The 20,901-nt window shown below is 31.8% G+C and overlaps 1 protein-coding gene and 1 long non-coding RNA gene across 3 annotated transcripts in view; one reads left to right on the plus strand and one right to left on the minus strand.

Moving 5' to 3' along the window:
* Window positions 1-20,901, minus strand: part of LOC139510209 (leucine-rich repeat and IQ domain-containing protein 3-like) — a 24,151-nt gene continuing 3,250 nt past the window's right edge. For both annotated transcript variants that reach the window (XM_071296675.1, XM_071296676.1), the window contains exons 2-6: window positions 18,563-18,975; window positions 17,552-17,875; window positions 16,836-16,963; window positions 2,874-3,093; window positions 1-1,997 (exon numbers count right to left, since the gene is read on the minus strand). In XM_071296675.1, the coding sequence (XP_071152776.1) occupies window positions 675-1,997; window positions 2,874-3,093; window positions 16,836-16,963; window positions 17,552-17,875; window positions 18,563-18,937 (2,370 nt within the window). In that variant the 5' untranslated portion in view covers window positions 18,938-18,975 and the 3' untranslated portion in view covers window positions 1-674. The remainder of the gene's footprint in view (window positions 1,998-2,873; window positions 3,094-16,835; window positions 16,964-17,551; window positions 17,876-18,562; window positions 18,976-20,901) is intronic.
* The window catches only part of LOC139510591 (uncharacterized), a 2,391-nt gene continuing 1,182 nt past the window's right edge, over window positions 19,693-20,901 (plus strand). Inside the window, exon 1 of the long non-coding RNA XR_011661924.1 lies at window positions 19,693-20,219. This is a non-coding gene — a long non-coding RNA (uncharacterized lncRNA). The remainder of the gene's footprint in view (window positions 20,220-20,901) is intronic.

Consider the following 20,901-nt stretch of genomic DNA (forward strand, 5'->3'; position numbering starts at 1 on the left):
TTTCTTTTTTTATAGGATTATTTTCTTAATTTTAGAAAGTTTTTTTATTTAAAGATCTAAGCTTAATCAGACTTATTATATGAAAATCTGATGCTTTAACATATATTTTGACTATAAGTTTAAATGTACCCTGATAAATATCTATGCAACAAAAATGATAGCACTATAAGACCAAGGGCTATTCAAGAAATAGCAATATAAAGGGGTTGGAATACTCTTTATTTTAAGGCCATTACCCATAAAACTGCATTTACTTTGCATGCCTAACCATACAATTTGATCTTCGTGGACCTTGAAGCCCCCACCCATATAAATTAATAAAGTGTCTTCCAACCCCCATATATATTTTTTTCCGGAATAGCTCTAAACATATTACATGTTTCAATTTTCTTCAATATTCTCACTTGGTTATTCTCGTATGATTAAAAGACAATGATTCATTCAATTAATATACCGGTACATGTAAGAGCTAATTAGTGTACTCCTTCCGACATGATTTTATAAGAAGTCATACCTGCATGAGAAACAAACTTTCACAGTATTTACCAAATTTCAAGTGAGCACTTATTTTGGCATTTTAATTCATGCACGTGGTGTTCATCAGGAACAAAATTAGATGAATCTGAGAAGTTCAGAACAATACATGAAACTGAAAGGAAGAGCAAAGTATAATCTCATAAAATCATTGTATGGTGTTTTCCAATACGTCCTTCGGCTAGTAAAGCATTTGCCTCAAAATGAGTAGCCCCTGGAGTGTATCGTGGAGGTGCTGATAGCCTCTCAGAAGTGTCTACATTTGGTGCAGGAGTTACTGTCTGAGGAAGAGGATAAAAGGTTTTAACAGTCTCTTTTCTTTGCTTTTGTTGAGCCACCCTTGTTTTTGCTTCCATGATCCTTTCATTTGCTTCTTGTAGCATCCTGGAATCAAGTTCATTTTTGGCAAAGGACGATTCTGTCTGCCTCATTAGCTGACGATGCTCCAAATACTTTTTAACTATATCTGATTGGTCTTGTTTTGTTGTTTTCAAATTCGAAACCAAATCTGATTTTGCTGCAACACGATCTTCCTGCTTTGTTTGTTTGTCGTGTCGCATTAAAGCATTTGATACAGATGTATGCTGGGTACTGAATTCTGTAATAAATGTAAAGTCAGCTTTGAATGTTCTTGACATTTCTGATGACCTTGCTTTAATATCATGCCTTTTATCTAAATAACTTAACCTTCTCATTTCACGTCTTTCTAAAGCTTCTAACATATTGGCTCTTTCTTGGTCTCTTTTTCGTAAAGCTTGGTTCCTTTTTTCTTCATTAAACAATCTAATTCTTTCCTTTGCCCGATCTTTTTCATCGTGTAACTTTAAAATGTTTTCTATTCTTGCGGCAGACCTTTCTGCCTTTTCCCTATCTCGATATGCTTGATGCACAGCTAGCAAACTTGAAATACCCATGGTGCCATGAACACGTGCAAAAATTCTTTGGTCATTGTTAATATTTTTTCTTGGGGAAATTTTAGGTCTTGGCATATTATTTGTTCTTATGTGTATTTCATCTTCAGCATCCCTAACCATCCTTCCAGCTTCCTGGTTATACAAAATGAGCTGAGTTTTAGCATCAATATATCCTGTTTCTGGCCGAACACCCCTCAGACGATATTGTGTTATTGGTGTATCATCATCTACCTCTTTCTCAGGTTCCTGCTGATCTGCTGAGTCGACAACTGGTCCAAAAAACTGCTTGACACTTTTAACAATTCTCTTCTGCTGGTCTGATTTCTTCCTCCTTCTATATCTCTTTGTTTCTAAAGGGGTTGAAACACTTTCAAAGGTCAGTTCTGGTAAAATAGTTTCTATGGCAATTGCCTCATCATACAATGTTGAAAAAGTTCCTGACTGTAACTTAGCTAGGTTTATCAATAAGTTTTTCTTCTTCTTTGGAGACTCAATTTCATCTTGGGTATGAGGTGTTTGAGGCTGTGGTGTGGGGTAGGGCTCATTCACCTAAAAAGAGACAAATACATCTTTTTTCAAGACAAACACTAAGATATTTTGTTGATAATTAGCCAACCAAACTAATCAGGAGGTTGAACATTTTTTCTTGCATTTATATAAATACATGTATCCCATCTAAAACTAATAATTAATTTGAGAAATTCAAAATTTCTATACATTCATCATTTATTTTCTTCTTAATAGAGACAATGTTGGTAGATTCAGAAGATACTTTAGCATGATTTTCTGTTATAATTCAGTATGAAAATGAAGAAAAAAAATGATACTTATTGGACAGCAAACCAAATATCAATGGTCCAGTCAAGGAATGTATGTTTCACTTTACAAACACACCTATTAAGAAACCTGATTATCTGAAGAATGTAAAAATGTCAAGGTATGGGCCTTGTATTTAGTTTGAAACAAGAATGTTGCGATGTTAATGCAAAATTCTCAAGTGTAGAATAATGTATCAAATAACATTTTGTAATCAATTCAACAGCAGATACCATAGGTGTTAACAGTTATTTTAAAACTCCTTAGTTACAGATTATACCATTTGAAAAACTATAGATTTAATTTATCTATATGGCTGTATACTGAATGTTTTTATGACAATTTGTTTATATTATTTTAAGGGAATGTAAGTCATTTCAAGCTTTGTTTGATTGTTTATGTCAGCTTGTAAACATCATGATTAAGTGATCTAAAGTTGCTTACATCTACACTATTTGGTCTCCAATTGATAGATGTCTCATTTGGAATGATAGCACATCGTCCTACTTTTATATGTTAGGTCTCACAATCACACAGTGGCTTTAAGATATCCTTTTTATCATTTTCAACAGCTTTTGCCACAAAAAATATTATATATTATATATTAACCTTTGAAGAAGTGTGTACTTCTGTTATATCACTTGGTGCTGATGATTCTGGTCTACGATTTTTGTTATAGGAGTCAAATTCTGCACTGGTTCCTACAGATAAATCCTGGTTACACAGAGTAAAGGCAGGTGAGGTTGAGGGTGGAGGAGGTACAGCATCAGAGGTATGAGGCATCTCAACTGATCTGTAACCTTTGGATTTATTACCAAAGCTGCCAAACCTAAAATAATTAGTTAAACATCATAAAAGATATTCTCTTCATTATACACCCGCTCCACAGAGTTGGAGGCATACATTAGAATCCTGTTTGTTTCTCTGCCTCTCCATCTGTACGCCTGACCATTACACTTTTGGTTTCCAGATATTAAATAGACAATAAATTAAAATTGAGAATAGAAATGGGGAATGGGTCAAAGAGATAACAACCTGACCATAGAACAGACAACAGCAGAAGGTTCTATGCAGCGAGAAATTCCCGCACCCAGAGGCGTCCTTAAGCTGGCCATAAATAAATATATACAATGTACTAGTTCAGTGATAATGAACGTCATACCTTGAGAAATATTGATTTCTATTCTTTAAATCATTTAAATACTTCAAGGTCAAATTTAAATTGTAATTCACAATTTCAAGAAAATTATTGTGGATTTATATTGCCTCATCTTTCCAAACCACTTTTCTTTTAAATAATAAAGCTATGAGATGTGACAACACATGTTTTTATGAACCGCACAATTTATAGACTCTCCATTTTGTCAATATCCGGTTCTATTTTTAAAGGAAGTGGACTTTCGTTTTGTCGACCTAGATACTGCAGTACAGCCTTTCAACGAAAAGAAATAAAACCTGTAGCACTGCAGACTCATAAGGGTGTCTAAAACGAAGATAAAAGACTCTGATTCAATCGGTAATGAAAGGTTGACTACCAAACGGCAGCGAGAAATAATAATTTACAGGCGTGCACCTGATGACGACAATCAAAGTCTCTATTTCAAGTTATTTTACAAATATGCTTCTGACCACTCCAAAATCTACGTTCATACATTACTTTTGTACAAGTTAAACGAATTTCATGACCGCAGGTTAAGTTTTCTAAATGTTTCAACTCGAAATGAAACTCCTGACCACGATTGTTTATGATTCCGCCATTTTGTTTTTCACAAGGTTTTTTCTTCTCAACAATCTTTGAAAAAAACATATTTTGACAGCGTATTTATGCCCGTTGTCATATGGTATTTTGAACCCCCTAAAAATTGAACCCGGGGTCAAATTACCATGCGGTAAAATGACCCCGGGGTCATTATACCGCATGGTATTTTGACCCCGGGGTAATTTTTCACATATGGTATTTTGAACCCCCCTGCGGTATATTGAACCCCCCTGTTTTTGATAAATAATATTGCAGATAATTTAATTTACAAATTATTGGCTATAATTTTTTTTAATTTGAGGTCTATGGTAGGGGGTTCAATATACCGCAGGGGGGTCAAAATACCATGGCTGAGTAAAATTTTCAAAATATATTTTCCAGCATATTTAATACATACAAACTACTTATTGGGGTATTATAACTATGTTAAGGAGTTAGAATAGCTAAAATTTTTGAAAATCAAGGTCTATAGTAGGGGGTTCAATATACCGCAGGGGGGTCAAAATACCATGGCTAAGTAAAATTTTCAAAATATCTTTTCCAGCATATTAAATACATACAAACTACGTATTGGAGTATAATAACTATGTAAAGAAGCTAGAATAGATTGAGTTTTTGAAATTCAAGGTCTATAGTAGGGGGTTAAATATACCGCAGGGGGGTCAAAATACCATGGCTAAGTAAAATTTTCAAAATATATTTTCCAGCATATCTAATACATACAAACTACTTATTGGATTATTATAACTATGTTAAGGAGCTAGAATAGATTGAATTTTTGAAATTCAAGGTCTATAGTAGGGGGTTCAATATACCCCAGGGGGGTCAAAATACCATGGCTAAGTAAAATTTTCAAAATATATTTTCCAGCATATCTAATACATACAAACTACTTATTGGATTATTATAACTATGTTAAGGAGCTAGAATAGATTGAATTTTTGAAATTCAAGGTCTATAGTAGGGGGTTCAATATACCGCAGGGGGGTCAAAATACCATGGCAAAGTAAAATTTTCAAAATATATTTTCCAGCATATTGAATACATACAAACTACTTATTGGGTTATTATAACTATGTTAAGGAGTTAGAATAGCTAGAATTTTTGAAATTCAAGGTCTATAGTAGGGGGTTCAATATACTGCAGGGGGGTCAAAATACCATGGCAAAGTAAAATTTTCAAAATATCTTTTCCAGCATATCTAATACATACAAACTACTAATTTGAGTATTATAACTATATTAAGGAGTTAGAATAGCTAGAATTTTTGAAATTCAAGGTCTAGTAGGGGGTTCAATATACCGCAGGGGGGTCAAAATACCATGGCTAAGTAAAATTTTCAAAATATCTTTTCCAGCATATTTAATACATACAAACTACTTATTTGGGTACTATAACTATGTTAAGGAGCTAGAACAGATTGAATTTTTGAAATTCAAGGTCTATAGTAGGGGGTTCAATATACCGCAGGGGGGTCAAAATACCATGGCTAAGTAAAATTTTCAAAATATATTTTCCAGCATATTTAATACATACAAACTACTTATTGAGTATTATAACTATGTTAAGGAGTTAGAATAGCTAAAATTTTTGAAAATCAAGGTCTATATAGTAGGGGGTTCAATATACCGCAGGGGGGTCAAAATACCATGGCTAAGTAAAATTTTCAAAATATCTTTTCCAGCATATTAAATACATACAAACTACGTATTGGAGTATAATAACTATGTAAAGAAGCTAGAATAGATTGAGTTTTTGAAATTCAAGGTCTATAGAAGGGGGTTCAATATACCGCAGGGGGGTCAAAATACCATGGCAAAGTAAAATTTTCAAAATGTCTTTTCCAGCATATCTAATACATACAAACTACTTATTGGATTATTATAACTACATTAAGGAGTTAGAATAGCTAGAATTTTTGAAATTCAAGGTCTATAGTAGGGGGTTCAATATACCGCAGGGGGGTCAAAATACCATGGCAAAGTAAAATTTTTAAAATATCTTTTCCAGCATATCTAATACATACAAACTACTAATTTGAGTATTATAACTATATTAAGGAGTTAGAATAGCTAGAATTTTTGAAATTCAAGGTCTAGTAGGGGGTTCAATATACCGCAGGGGGGTCAAAATACCATGGCAAAGTAAAATTTTCAAAATATATTTTCCAGCATATTTAATACATACAAACTACTTATTGGGTTATTATAACTATGTTAAGGAGTTAGAATAGATTGAATTTTTGAAATTCAAGGTCTATAGTAGGGGGTTCAATATACCGCAGGGGGGTCAAAATACCATGCTAAGTAAAATTTTCAAAATATATTTTCCAGCATATTTAATACATACAAACTACTTATTGGATTATTATAACTATGTTAAGGAGCTAGAATAGATTGAATTTTTGAAATTCAAGGTCTATAGTAGGGGGTTCAATATACCGCAGGGGGGTCAAAATACCATGGCAAAGTAAAATTTTCAAAATATATTTTCCAGCATATTGAATACATACAAACTACTTATTGGGTTATTATAACTATGTTAAGGAGTTAGAATAGCTAGAATTTTTGAAATTCAAGGTCTATAGTAGGGGGTTCAATATACTGCAGGGGGGTCAAAATGCCATGGCAAAGTAAAATTTTCAAAATATCTTTTCCAGCATATCTAATACATACAAACTACTAATTTGAGTATTATAACTATATTAAGGAGTTAGAATAGCTAGAATTTTTGAAATTCAAGGTCTAGTAGGGGGTTCAATATACCGCAGGGGGGTCAAAATACCATGGCAAAGTAAAATTTTCAAAATATCTTTTCCAGCATATCTAATACATACAAACTACTTATTGGATTATTATAACTATGTTAAGGAGCTAGAATAGATTGAATTTTTGAAATTCAAGGTCTATAGTAGGGGGTTCAATATACCGCAGGGGGGTCAAAATACCATGGCGAAGTAAAATTTTCAAAATATATTTTCCAGCATATTTAATACATACAAACTACTTATTGGTTTATTATAACTATTTTAATGAGTTAGAATAGCTAGAATTTTTGAAATTCAAGGTCTATAGTAGGGGGTTCAATATACCGCAGAGGGGTCGAAATACCATGGCAAAGTAAAATTTTCAAAATATCTTTTCCAGCATATCTAATACATACAAACTACTAATTTGAGTATTATAACTATATTAAGGAGTTAGAATAGCTAGAATTTTTGAAATCCAAGGTCTATAGTAGGGGGTTCAATATACCGCAGGGGGGTCAAAATACCATGGGTAAGTAAAATTTTCAAAATATCTTTTCCAGCATATTTAATACATACAAACTACTTATTTGGGTACTATAACTATGTTAAGGAGCTAGAATAGATTGAATTTTTGAAATTCAAGGTCTATAGTAGGGGGTTCAATATGCCGCAGGGGGTCAAAATACCATGGCAAAGTAAAATTTTTAAAATATCTTTTCCAGCATATCTAATACATACAAACTACTTATTGGAGTATTATAACTATGTTAAGGAGCTAGAATAGATTGAATTTTTTAAATTCAAGGTCTATAGTAGGGGGTTCAATATACCGCAGGGGGGTCAAAATACCATGGCTAAGTAAAATTTTCAAAATATCTTTTCCAGATACAAACTGTCACTTATTGGAGTTCAATTACTATGTTGTGCATTAAGAATAGCTGGACTTTTTAAAATTGAAGGTCTTTGGTAGGGGGTTTGTATGTATAAAACATGTCTGAAAAGAAATTTTGAAAATTTTACCTTGCCATCTTATTTTGACCCCCTGCGGTATATTGAACCCCCTACAATAGACCTTGAATTTCAGACATTCTAGCTAATTCTAACTCCTTAACATAGTTATAATACTCCAATACGTAGTTTGTATGTATTTAACATACTGGAAAAGATATTTTGAAAATTTTACTAAGCCATGGTATTTTGACCCCCCTGCAGTATATTGAACCCCCTACTATAGACCTTAAATTAAAAAAAATTCAAGCTATTCTAACTCCTTATCATAGTAATAATACTCCAATAGGTAGTTTGTATGTATTTAACATACTGGACAAGATATTTTGATAATTTTACTTTGCCATGGTATTTTGACCCCCCTGCGGTATATTGAACCCCCTACTATAGACCTTAAATTAAAAAAAATCAAGCTATTCTAACTCCTTATCATAGTAATAATACTCCAATAGGTAGTTTGTATGTATTTAACATACTGGAAAAGATATTTTGAAAATTTTACTTTGCCATGGTATTTTGACCCCCCTGCGGTATATATTGAACCCCCTACTATAGACCTTGAATTTCAAAAAATCTAGCTATTCTAACTCCTTAACATAGTTATAATACTCCAATAAGTAGTTTGTATGTATTTAACATACTGGAAAAGATATTTTGAAAATTTTACTTTGCCATGGTATTTCGACCCCTCTGCGGTATATTGAACCCCCTACTATAGACCTTGAATTTCAAAAATTCAATCTATTCTAACTCCTTAACATAGTTATAATACTCCAATAAGTAGTTTGTATGTATTTAACATACTGGAAAAGATATTTTGAAAATTTTACTTAGCCATGGTATTTTGACCCCCCTGCGGTATATTGAACCCCCTACTATAGACCTTGAATTAAAAAAATTCTAGCTATTCTAACTCCTTAACATAGTTATAATACCCAAATAAGTAGTTTGTTTGTATTAAACATACTGGAAAAGATATTTTGAAAATTTTACTTCGCCATGGTATTTTGACCCCCCTGCGGTATATTGAACCCACTACTATAGACCTTGAATTTCAAAAATTCAATCTATTCTAGCTCCTTAACATAGTTATAATACTCCAATAAGAAGTTTGTATGTATTTAATATGCTGGAAAAGATATTTTGAAAATTTTACTTTGCCATGGTATTTTGACCCCCCTGCGGTATATTGAACCCCCTACTATAGACCTTGAATTTCAAGAATTCTAGCTATTTTAACTCCTTAACATAGTTATAATACCCAAATAAGTAGTTTGTATGTATTTAACATACTGGAAAAGATATTTTGAAAAATTTTCTTAGCCATGGTATTTTGACTGCCTTGGGGTATATTGAACCCCCTACTCAAGACCTTGAATTTCAAAAATTCAATCTATTCTAACTCCTTAACATAGTTATAATAACCCAATAAGTAGTTTGTATGTATTAAACATACTGGAAAAGATATTTTGAAAATTTTACTTCGCCATGGTATTTTGACCCCCTGCGGTATATTGAACCCCCTACTCAAGACCTTGAATTTCAAAAATTCTAGCTATTCTAACTCCTTAACATAGTTGTAATACTCCAATAAGTAGTTTGTATGAATTAAACATACTGGAAAAGATATTTTGAAAATTTTACTTCGCCATGGTATTTTGACCCCCCTGCGGTATATTGAACCCCCTACTCAAGACCTTGAATTTCAAAAATTCAATCTATTCTAACTCCTTTACATAGTTATAATACTCCAATAAGTAGTTTGTATGTATTTAACATACTGGAAAAGATATTTTAAAAATTTTACTTTAATAGCCATGGTATTTTGACCCCCCTGCGGTATATTGAACCCCCTACTATAGACCTTGAATTTCAAAAATTCTAGCTATTCTAGCTCCTTAACATAGTTATAATACCCAAATAAATAGTTTGTATGTATTAAACATACTGGAAAAGATATTTTGAAAATTTTACTTAGCCATGGTATTTTGACCCCCCTGCGGTATATTGAACCCCCTACTATAGACCTTGAATTTCAAAAATTCAATCTATTCTAACTCCTTAACATAGTTATAATAACCCAATAAGTAGTTTGTATGTAAGATATGCTGGAAAAGATATTTTGAAAATTTTACTTTGCCATGGTATTTTGACCCCCCTGTGGTATATTGAACCCCCTACTATAGACCTTGAATTTCAAAAATTCTAGCTATTCTAACTCCTTAACATAGTAATAATAATCCAATAAGTAGTTTGTATGGATTAGATATGCTGGAAAAGATATTTTGAAAATTTTACTTTGCCATGGTATTTTGACCCCCCTGCGGTATATTGAACCCCCTACTATAGACCTTGAATTTAAAAAATTCAATCTATTCTAGCTCCTCAACATAGTTATAATACTCCAATAAGTAGTTTGTATGTATTAGATATGCTGGAAAAGATATTTTGAAAATTTTACTTTGCCATGGTATTTTGACCCCCTGCGGCATATTGAACCCCCTACTATAGACCTTGAATTTCAAAAATTCAATCTATTCTAGCTCCTTAACATAGTTATAGTACCCAAATAAGTAGTTTGTATGTATTAAATATGCTGGAAAAGATATTTTGAAAATTTTACTTAGCCATGGTATTTTGACCCCCCTGCGGCATATTGAACCCCCTACTCAAGACCTTGAATTTCAAAAATTCAATCTATTCTAACTCCTTTACATAGTTATAATACTCCAATAAGTAGTTTGTATGTATTTAACATACTGGAAAAGATATTTTGAAAATTTTACTTAGCCATGGTATTTTGACCCCCCTGCGGTATATTGAACCCCCTACTATAGACCTTGAATTTCAAGAATTCTAGCTATTTTAACTCCTTAACATAGTTATAATAACCCAATAAGTAGTTTGTATGTATTAAACATACTGGAAAAGATATTTTGAAAATTTTACTTCGCCATGGTATTTTGACCCCCTGCGGTATATTGAACCCCCTACTCAAGACCTTGAATTTCAAAAATTCTAGCTATTCTAACTCCTTAACATAGTTGTAATACTCCAATAAGTAGTTTGTATGAATTAAACATACTGCAAAAGATATTTTGAAAATTTTACTTCGCCATGGTATTTTGACCCCCCTGCGGTATATTGAACCCCCTACTCAAGACCTTGAATTTCAAAAATTCAATCTATTCTAACTCCTTTACATAGTTATAATACTCCAATAAGTAGTTTGTATGTATTTAACATACTGGAAAAGATATTTTGAAAATTTTACTTTAATAGCCATGGTATTTTGACCCCCCTGCGGTATATTGAACCCCCTACTATAGACCTTGAATTTCAAAAATTCTAGCTATTCTAACTCCTTAACATAGTTATAATACCCAAATAAATAGTTTGTATGTATTAAACATACTGGAAAAGATATTTTGAAAATTTTACTTAGCCATGGTATTTTGACCCCCCTGCGGTATATTGAACCCCCTACTATAGACCTTGAATTTCAAAAATTCAATCTATTCTAACTCCTTAACATAGTTATAATAACCCAATAAGTAGTTTGTATGTATTAGATATGCTGGAAAAGATATTTTGAAAATTTTACTTTGCCATGGTATTTTGACCCCCCTGTGGTATATTGAACCCCCTACTATAGACCTTGAATTTCAAAAATTCTAGCTATTCTAACTCCTTAACATAGTAATAATAATCCAATAAGTAGTTTGTATGGATTAGATATGCTGGAAAAGATATTTTGAAAATTTTACTTTGCCATGGTATTTTGACCCCCCTGCGGTATATTGAACCCCCTACTATAGACCTTGAATTTAAAAAATTCAATCTATTCTAGCTCCTCAACATAGTTATAATACTCCAATAAGTAGTTTGTATGTATTAGATATGCTGGAAAAGATATTTTAGAAATTTTACTTTGCCATGGTATTTTGACCCCCTGCGGCATATTGAACCCCCTACTATAGACCTTGAATTTCAAAAATTCAATCTATTCTAGCTCCTTAACATAGTTATAGTACCCAAATAAGTAGTTTGTATGTATTAAATATGCTGGAAAAGATATTTTGAAAATTTTACTTAGCCATGGTATTTTGACCCCCCTGCGGCATATTGAACCCCCTACTCAAGACCTTGAATTTCAAAAATTCAATCTATTCTAACTCCTTTACATAGTTATAATACTCCAATAAGTAGTTTGTATGTATTTAACATACTGGAAAAGATATTTTGAAAATTTTACTTAGCCATGGTATTTTGACCCCCCTGCGGTATATTGAACCCCCTACTATAGACCTTGAATTTCAAGAATTCTAGCTATTTTAACTCCTTAACATAGTTATAATAACCCAATAAGTAGTTTGTATGTATTAAACATACTGGAAAAGATATTTTGAAAATTTTACTTCGCCATGGTATTTTGACCCCCTGCGGTATATTGAACCCCCTACTCAAGACCTTGAATTTCAAAAATTCTAGCTATTCTAACTCCTTAACATAGTTGTAATACTCCAATAAGTAGTTTGTATGAATTAAACATACTGGAAAAGATATTTTGAAAATTTTACTTCGCCATGGTATTTTGACCCCCCTGCGGTATATTGAACCCCCTACTCAAGACCTTGAATTTCAAAAATTCAATCTATTCTAACTCCTTTACATAGTTATAATACTCCAATAAGTAGTTTGTATGTATTTAACATACTGGAAAAGATATTTTGAAAATTTTACTTTAATAGCCATGGTATTTTGACCCCCCTGCGGTATATTGAACCCCCTACTATAGACCTTGAATTTCAAAAATTCTAGCTATTCTAACTCCTTAACATAGTTATAATACCCAAATAAATAGTTTGTATGTATTAAACATACTGGAAAAGATATTTTGAAAATTTTACTTAGCCATGGTATTTTGACCCCCCTGCGGTATATTGAACCCCCTACTATAGACCTTGAATTTCAAAAATTCAATCTATTCTTACTCCTTAACATAGTTATAATAACCCAATAAGTAGTTTGTATGTATTAGATATGCTGGAAAAGATATTTTGAAAATTTTACTTTGCCATGGTATTTTGACCCCCCTGTGGTATATTGAACCCCCTACTATAGACCTTGAATTTCAAAAATTCTAGCTATTCTAACTCATTAACATAGTAATAATAATCCAATAAGTAGTTTGTATGGATTAGATATGCTGGAAAAGATATTTTGAAAATTTTACTTTGCCATGGTATTTTGACCCCCCTGCGGTATATTGAACCCCCTACTATAGACCTTGAATTTAAAAAATTCAATCTATTCTAGCTCCTCAACATAGTTATAATACTCCAATAAGTAGTTTGTATGTATTAGATATGCTGGAAAAGATATTTTAGAAATTTTACTTTGCCATGGTATTTTGACCCCCTGCGGCATATTGAACCCCCTACTATAGACCTTGAATTTCAAAAATTCAATCTATTCTAGCTCCTTAACATAGTTATAGTACCCAAATAAGTAGTTTGTATGTATTAAATATGCTGGAAAAGATATTTTGAAAATTTTACTTAGCCATGGTATTTTGACCCCCCTGCGGTATATTGAACCCCCTACTCAAGACCTTGAATTTCAAAAATTCAATCTATTCTAACTCCTTTACATAGTTATAATACTCCAATAAGTAGTTTGTATGTATTTAACATACTGGAAAAGATATTTTGAAAATTTTACTTAGCCATGGTATTTTGACCCCCCTGCGGTATATTGAACCCCCTACTATAGACCTTGAATTTCAAGAATTCTAGCTATTTTAACTCCTTAACATAGTTATAATACCCAAATAAGTAGTTTGTATGTATTAAACATACTGGAAAAGATATTTTGAAATTTTTCTTAGCCATGGTATTTTGACCCCCCTGCAGTATATTGAACCCCCTACTCAAGACCTTGAATTTCAAAAATTCAATCTATTCTAACTCCTTAACATAGTTATAATACTCCAATAAGTAGTTTGCATGTATTTTACATACTGGAAAAGATATTTTGAAAATTTTACTTAGCCATGGTATTTTGACCCCCCTGCCGTATATTGAACCCCCTACTCAAGACCTTGAATTTCAAAAATTCAATCTATTCTAACTCCTTAACATAGTTATAATACTCCAATAAGTAGTTTGTATGTATTAAACATACTGGAAAAGATATTTTGAAAATTTTACTTCGCCATGGTATTTTGACCCCCCTGCGGTATATTGAACCCCCTACTCAAGACCTTGAATTTCAAAAATTCAATCTATTCTAACTCCTTAACATAGTTATAATACTCCAATAAGTAGTTTGTATGTATTTGATATGCTGGAAAAGATATTTTGAAAATTTTACTTAGCCATGGTATTTTGACCCCCCTGCGGTATATTGAACCCACTACTATAGACCTTGAATTAAAAAAATTCTAGCTATTCTAACTCCTTAACATAGTTATAATACCCAAATAAGTAGTTTGTATGTATTAAACATACTGGAAAAGATATTTTGAAAATTTTACTTCGCCATGGTATTTTGACCCCCCTGCGGTATATTGAACCCACTACTATAGACCTTGAATTTCAAAAATTCAATCTATTCTAGCTCCTTAACATAGTTATAATACTCCAATAAGTAGTTTGTATGTATTTGATATGCTGGAAAAGATATTTTGAAAATTTTACTTTGCCATGGTATTTTGACCCCCCTGCGGTATATTGAACCCCCTACTATAGACCTTGAATTTCAAGAATTCTAGCTATTTTAACTCCTTAACATAGTTATAATACCCAAATAAGTAGTTTGTATGTATTAAACATACTGGAAAAGATAATTGGAAAAATTTTCTTAGCCATGGTATTTTGACCCCCCTGCGGTATATTGAACCCCCTACTCAAGACCTTGAATTTCAAAAATTCAATCTATTCTAACTCCTTAACATAGTTATAATAACCCAATAAGTAGTTTGTATGTATTAAACATACTGGAAAAGATATTTTGAAAATTTTACTTCGCTATGGTATTTTGACCCCCTGCGGTATATTGAACCCCCTACTCAAGACCTTGAATTTCAAAAATTCTAGCTATTCTAACTCCTTAACATAGTTTTAATACTCCAATAAGTAGTTTGTATGAATTAAACATACTGGAAAAGATATTTTGAAAATTTTACTTCGCCATGGTATTTTGACCCCCCTGCGGTATATTGAACCCCCTACTCAAGACCTTGAATTTCAAAAATTCAATCTATTCTAACTCCTTAACATAGTTATAATACTCCAATAAGTAGTTTGTATGTATTTAACATACTGGAAAAGATATTTTGAAAATTTTACTTTAATAGCCATGGTATTTTGACCCCCCTGCGGTATATTGAACCCCCTACTATAGACCTTGAATTTCAAAAATTCTAGCTATTCTAACTCCTTAACATAGTTATAATACCCAAATAAATAGTTTGTATGTATTAAACATACTGGAAAAGATATTTTGAAAATTTTACTTAGCCATGGTATTTTGACCCCCCTGCGGTATATTGAACCCCCTACTATAGACCTTGAATTTCAAAAACTCAATCTATTCTAGCTTCTTTACATAGTTATTATACTCCAATACGTAGTTTGTATGTATTAAATATGCTGGAAAAGATATTTTGAAAATTTTACTTTGCCATGGCATGTATTTTGACCCCCCTACCATGGTATATTGAGCCCCCTACTATACATCTAAAGACCTTTAATGCTAAAATATCTAGCTCCTTTCCATATTTATTATACTCCAATAAGAAGTTTGTATTTATTTTAGTAGCTTGAAAAGATGTTTTGAAAATTTTACTTTTTAGATTAACTGAGCCATGGTAATTTGACCCCCTCCCCCTTTTTTTACCATGGAGAATCAAAACTTAAGTCTACCATTCTATATAAATATTACAAATTTCAAAAAATTAAAGTGTCCAAGCTACATGGTCTAGTTATAATGCTTTCAGAAGTTTTTTGATTGAAATTTTGTTGGTTAAGACTTCAGAGCACTTATACCAAGCAAATATTTTTCTTTTAACCAATCATTGAAAATTGACCTCCCCTTCTTGTATTAATGATTTTTAATATTTGATTAGCTTTTATATAATGTTAAATGTTTTATTAATCATCTAGAATTAAAAAAACAGGGGGGTTCAATTTACCATGGGGGTTCAATTTTCCATACAGGGGGGGTTCAATTTACCATGGGGGGGTTCAATTTACCATAGCGGTATTTTGACCCCGGGGTCATTTTACCATGGGGTTCAAAATACCATATGACACCGTTACTAAAATATGAATGCATTTGATGTTCATCATAACATCTATGGAGTAACTGTACCAAGAAACATGTCTAAACGTTATTTTTACTGTTTGCACTGTGACCGTCTAAAAATAGAAATCTATGTATCCTTAAGGATAATTTCGCCCTCAGCTCCGTGGTGCCATTAATTTCGGCTCGCGCTCGAGGGTGCCAAAAGGATAATTTCGGTACGAAAGGGTTAATGTTTTTTTTTTCTGTTGAACTACAAATGTAATATATATATATATATATAAGGAGAAATATAGGTAATATCAAAATAAAAAAAGAACTAAATGTAACAGAAATCGCTAAAATTTTACAATTATTTAGTTTATGTACAGCTTATTTGAAAACAATAATAAAAAAACATAGGTCACCGATGAGTTAAAAAAGATATTTCAATTTTAATGCCAAAAAAATTGCATTTTTGCACCAAAGGGAGATAATTTGGAGCTTTTTCAATGATATAAACATTTTAAAAGTCATCTGGGACCAAACAGAATCAATTTTTTTTGTTGATTTTTGTACTATATTATCAAGTAATAACTAATAGTGTAATAAATAAAATTAGTAATGAAAAAAACAAATATTTAATTTTTCGCTGAAATTTTTGTACCCGTGAGCCTCCTTAAGAGCCTGTATATATCATTAAACTAAAATATTATAAAAAATATTTCAAGCAGTCAAATAAAAGTCTTCATTTATTATTTTTTCGTACCTTTTTCTTGTTAATACGCCTCTAATGTGTCTTTGAATTATAAGGACTGGTGAATGGTGAGCCATAATCTTATTAATTTCTGCTTCTGTCCTCCGTAAAAGAGCCATTTCTTCCTCTAAAGTTCCATCCTTATAATTAAAAAGATCAATGTAGCAATTTATATATATACAAAACAAAAATATTTGGATGTGGCACGTGTATAGAAGAGCCTGTGATTGAGATGTAACAGCAAAAACAGTAAAAATCAGTTCGAATAGCCTTGACAACTAACAAAAAGATAAAAGACAATCCTATCAATGATTTTAGGAAAAATGACAATGCGGTTTCAAATTTCTTAAAATTTAAGTAGGCATGCACTCTTTTATTTGGAAGGCATTTAAATGTATCATCTCTCTTTATGTGACAAACAGCATAATTTGATTTTGAATTGATTTCTTTCATTTTTTTGATAAACCCTATAGTCGCCACTTGAGTTGGGATTTTTAATTAAGCTGCAATACATATTTTGATAATTACTATCAATATTAATCTTAAATACTTTTTTTCACTAATGGCATTGCTATTTTACTAGTCATCTGTCCTGGTAATTTCATCATAACAAACTTTTTGCTTTAGTTGTATTATCTATTCTAATGACACCAATATCAAAATTAACTTCACTTAGCAGAACAAAAACTTCATCATGTGAATACTATTAAGTTAATACATGTACCTACCTCATACCATGGTGGGCAAAGGTTGATCTTAAATTCTTCAGTCAATGTACAAAATCTTCCACCAAATATTGCATCTTCAATTATCTCTTCATCTGATATTACATAATGATCTAAAGCCTTAAGTGACCAAATACTGTTGACAACATGGTGCCGATAATTTCTCTTCAGTCCAAGTGGTGTATCGTACAATGTAAGGCCCATTAGACTTGGACAGGTAGCAATGTTTTGTAATGTTTCATACTTCCCAAGAGGATTATCATGCAGCAATAAAAACCTCAGATGCCGCAACGATGACCAAAATGCAATCCCTGGTACTGATGTTAGCTGAAAAATTTGTAGGCTATATAATACACACTTTATATTTAACCACATGTTTTAAGGAATAACTTGTTTGCTTAATCCATTTTTTCAGCATTTCATAAAGCATGATAATCACTATTTTACAATAGAATATTGCCATGATGTCACTGAGTTGACAATTTATATGTGTCAGTTGCTACAAACAATTTTTTTTTTTATTTCGAGTGATATTGTCATACAATGTATAACTTTTCTTATATTCAACTTCAAGACGCGTTAAAACAATTTGAACTAAGAAAAACTTTGTAGAAATAATCAATTCTACCTACATGTACTTTAAGTCAGCATTTATGCTCTATGCATGTTATATGTGACACTAGTAATTATCTCCCCTTGTCATTTTATATAAAAATTAATAAGTGTAATGCTATTCTTCGTTTGATCTTTACTCTCAATGGTTTTTGATTTGCTACAGCTACACATTAACATCCAACAATCCTATTTTATATACATGTATTAAAGTTTGATTTGCTTTATAAATCCTATTCTAAATAGGACAAGGTTTATGCAAATATACAACTGAAAAACTGTTCCACTTTTGTAAATATTTTCATGTCAGTAAATTACTGGTAAATTTGTAGAATATGGACCATTACCTCCTCATACATGTCAATAAATACATGAATGCCCAAGGAATATATTTAATTTTACCTGATTTGAATGAAGATCCAGCTTAATTAGTTGACGGCAGGTTGCTAGGCCATCAATTTTTGTTAAGAAATTATTATGCAAGATGCAGATCCTCAAGTTTATACAATATGAGATGTCTCCAATTTTCCTTAGATGAACACCAACAAGCTTCACAAGATATATTTTGTTTGTATCCTTGACCCGTCGCCCATTCAAAGGACCCATGTTTTTAATGAGGTATCCCTGAGTTGGGACCAGGAAGTATCCATGTTCCTCTGCTAGTCTTATGGTCTCCTCTTCCCTTTGTTTGTAATACTTGTTCATCAGTATGTTTGCTGGCTCTTTTAAGGTGTCATGGACCCGGGAGAACTTCGACCAGTCAGGTATGCTAACCATGGTGACTTTTTACTTCAGGCTAGCTCACTGGATTTAACCTATATTTACAAAATTATGAAATTATTACATAAATAAAATATGACAATGATATTTCAAAATTGTAAAAATATACATGTACCCAGTTTATTATCATTATGATACTTCCTGATTTTAATTAAACATTTCATTGTGGTCTGTAAAATTGTAGTTCTTTCACAACAATTGTTTGCAATTGCAGATGTTTTAAAGATGTGTATATTATATATATATAAAAAATGTCTTTTCCCTCTAAAGTATAATAAATAAAGTTGGCATTTTTGCATGTTGTTTTGAATTTTTGAAATAAATGTGTTCCCAGGATCTGTCGATTTTTCCATTTATTTACAGAATGCAAATTGTGTAAAACAGTTGTAACTATTTTATTTCAACTTGATTGAATGTCCAATTGTACAGGATTTGAAATTATAAGATTGTTCCCAAAAAACTGTTTTAAGTGTATACATGTGGTCTTTTGATTAATTTATTCAGGGGTGTACAGTGTTGCTTGAATCTTTCGTTGAAGTTTTATATTTTAAACTACTATGGAATTTTATATTGGTTTACACTTTTTTTTTCTTGAGCTAGAAAGTATGAAATGACTTAATACAGACTGTGGCTTCTACAGTTTATACAATAAATGGAAACTAGGAAAAATAATTGATTTTAATTAAGTCAGCTTACTGACATAGAAAAAAAGATGAACAGTTTACCAACAATCCACAAAACACTAAATGGGTCAGGATCCCTAATAGACCTTGAGATGAGGAACTCAGATGACGTAATTAAAAAAAATATTAGTCCGCCATACAATTGTGGATGCTGTGATTTTAAAAATGGACATAAATGAACAATAAGAACTGTTTTATAGAGCTGGTGTGATGAGAAAAGAAAGATGTAGATTTGACCTGAAATAAATTATTAGAAAGGACAATTTTTTCATTGAATTTTATGATCAGAATTTTTGGGATTATTTCATGAGGAGACTGACATTTTTCACCATCTTCCGGGGTCCATCAATTTGCGAAAAAAGTAATCTCACTTGCCACCCCGAAAATTTAACCAGACATGTATAAATGTATCAGCTTCAATATGAGCCATCATACATGTTCAAGTAAACGATATGGACTGAGCAACGGAGGAAAACGTTACCATTACGGCCTATGGAGAATTAATTGTAAATGTATACCCAAATTAGAAGCTTAATTCCAGAAGTTTTCAGGCTGATTTATGGATGATTTCACCTTGTACACCACCGAAAATGATGGTTAGTAGATTTTTATTTGTACCTAGTTATTATAAATGGTTTAAGATAAATATTATTGATAAAGATCAGCAAAAACTCAATGAAACTTTGCTTTTAAAATGCATTACTGGCACGGGGCTGAACACTTTTTTTAGGCACAATCATCACTTTGTTTACTTCCGAGAGATCCGAAAGGAATTTGTTTACTATATTGAAAAAGGCAAGAAACAACTTTTAAATATTATTAAATTGTAAGTAAACATGACATAATATAGTCTTTGTTATGTAATTATCACTTCGGTCTACAGGAATACCTGATAATCAAGGGAGATAACACACTTCATACGAGTAAAGTGAGATACATCATCGCATGTGCTTTTATCCAATGATTTGACCCCTGGTCAGTAGATATCATATGCAAAAAAACAGAAAAAACATGTACATGTTTTAAGAAAATCATGAACTAATATTTTTAATGCGCTTGAGCAAAACAATAGATATTGTCATTTCTCAGTGAAAAAGGGGGAGGGTCAAACCTTTTTGAAAACAATATTTCTGCACCTATTCAACTATTAAGCTAGTTAGCTACTACCCATTGCTTCTAAAATAAAAGGTTTAAATGAAGGTGACTAAGCCACAAGGGAGAAGCATTTGTCTTTCTTTGTGATTAAACTTTCAAGAATTAGATTTTTCTCTTTCAATA

Source organism: Mytilus edulis, chromosome 2 (assembly GCF_963676685.1).
Source record: "Mytilus edulis chromosome 2, xbMytEdul2.2, whole genome shotgun sequence".
Classification (NCBI taxonomy): domain Eukaryota; kingdom Metazoa; phylum Mollusca; class Bivalvia; order Mytilida; family Mytilidae; genus Mytilus; species Mytilus edulis.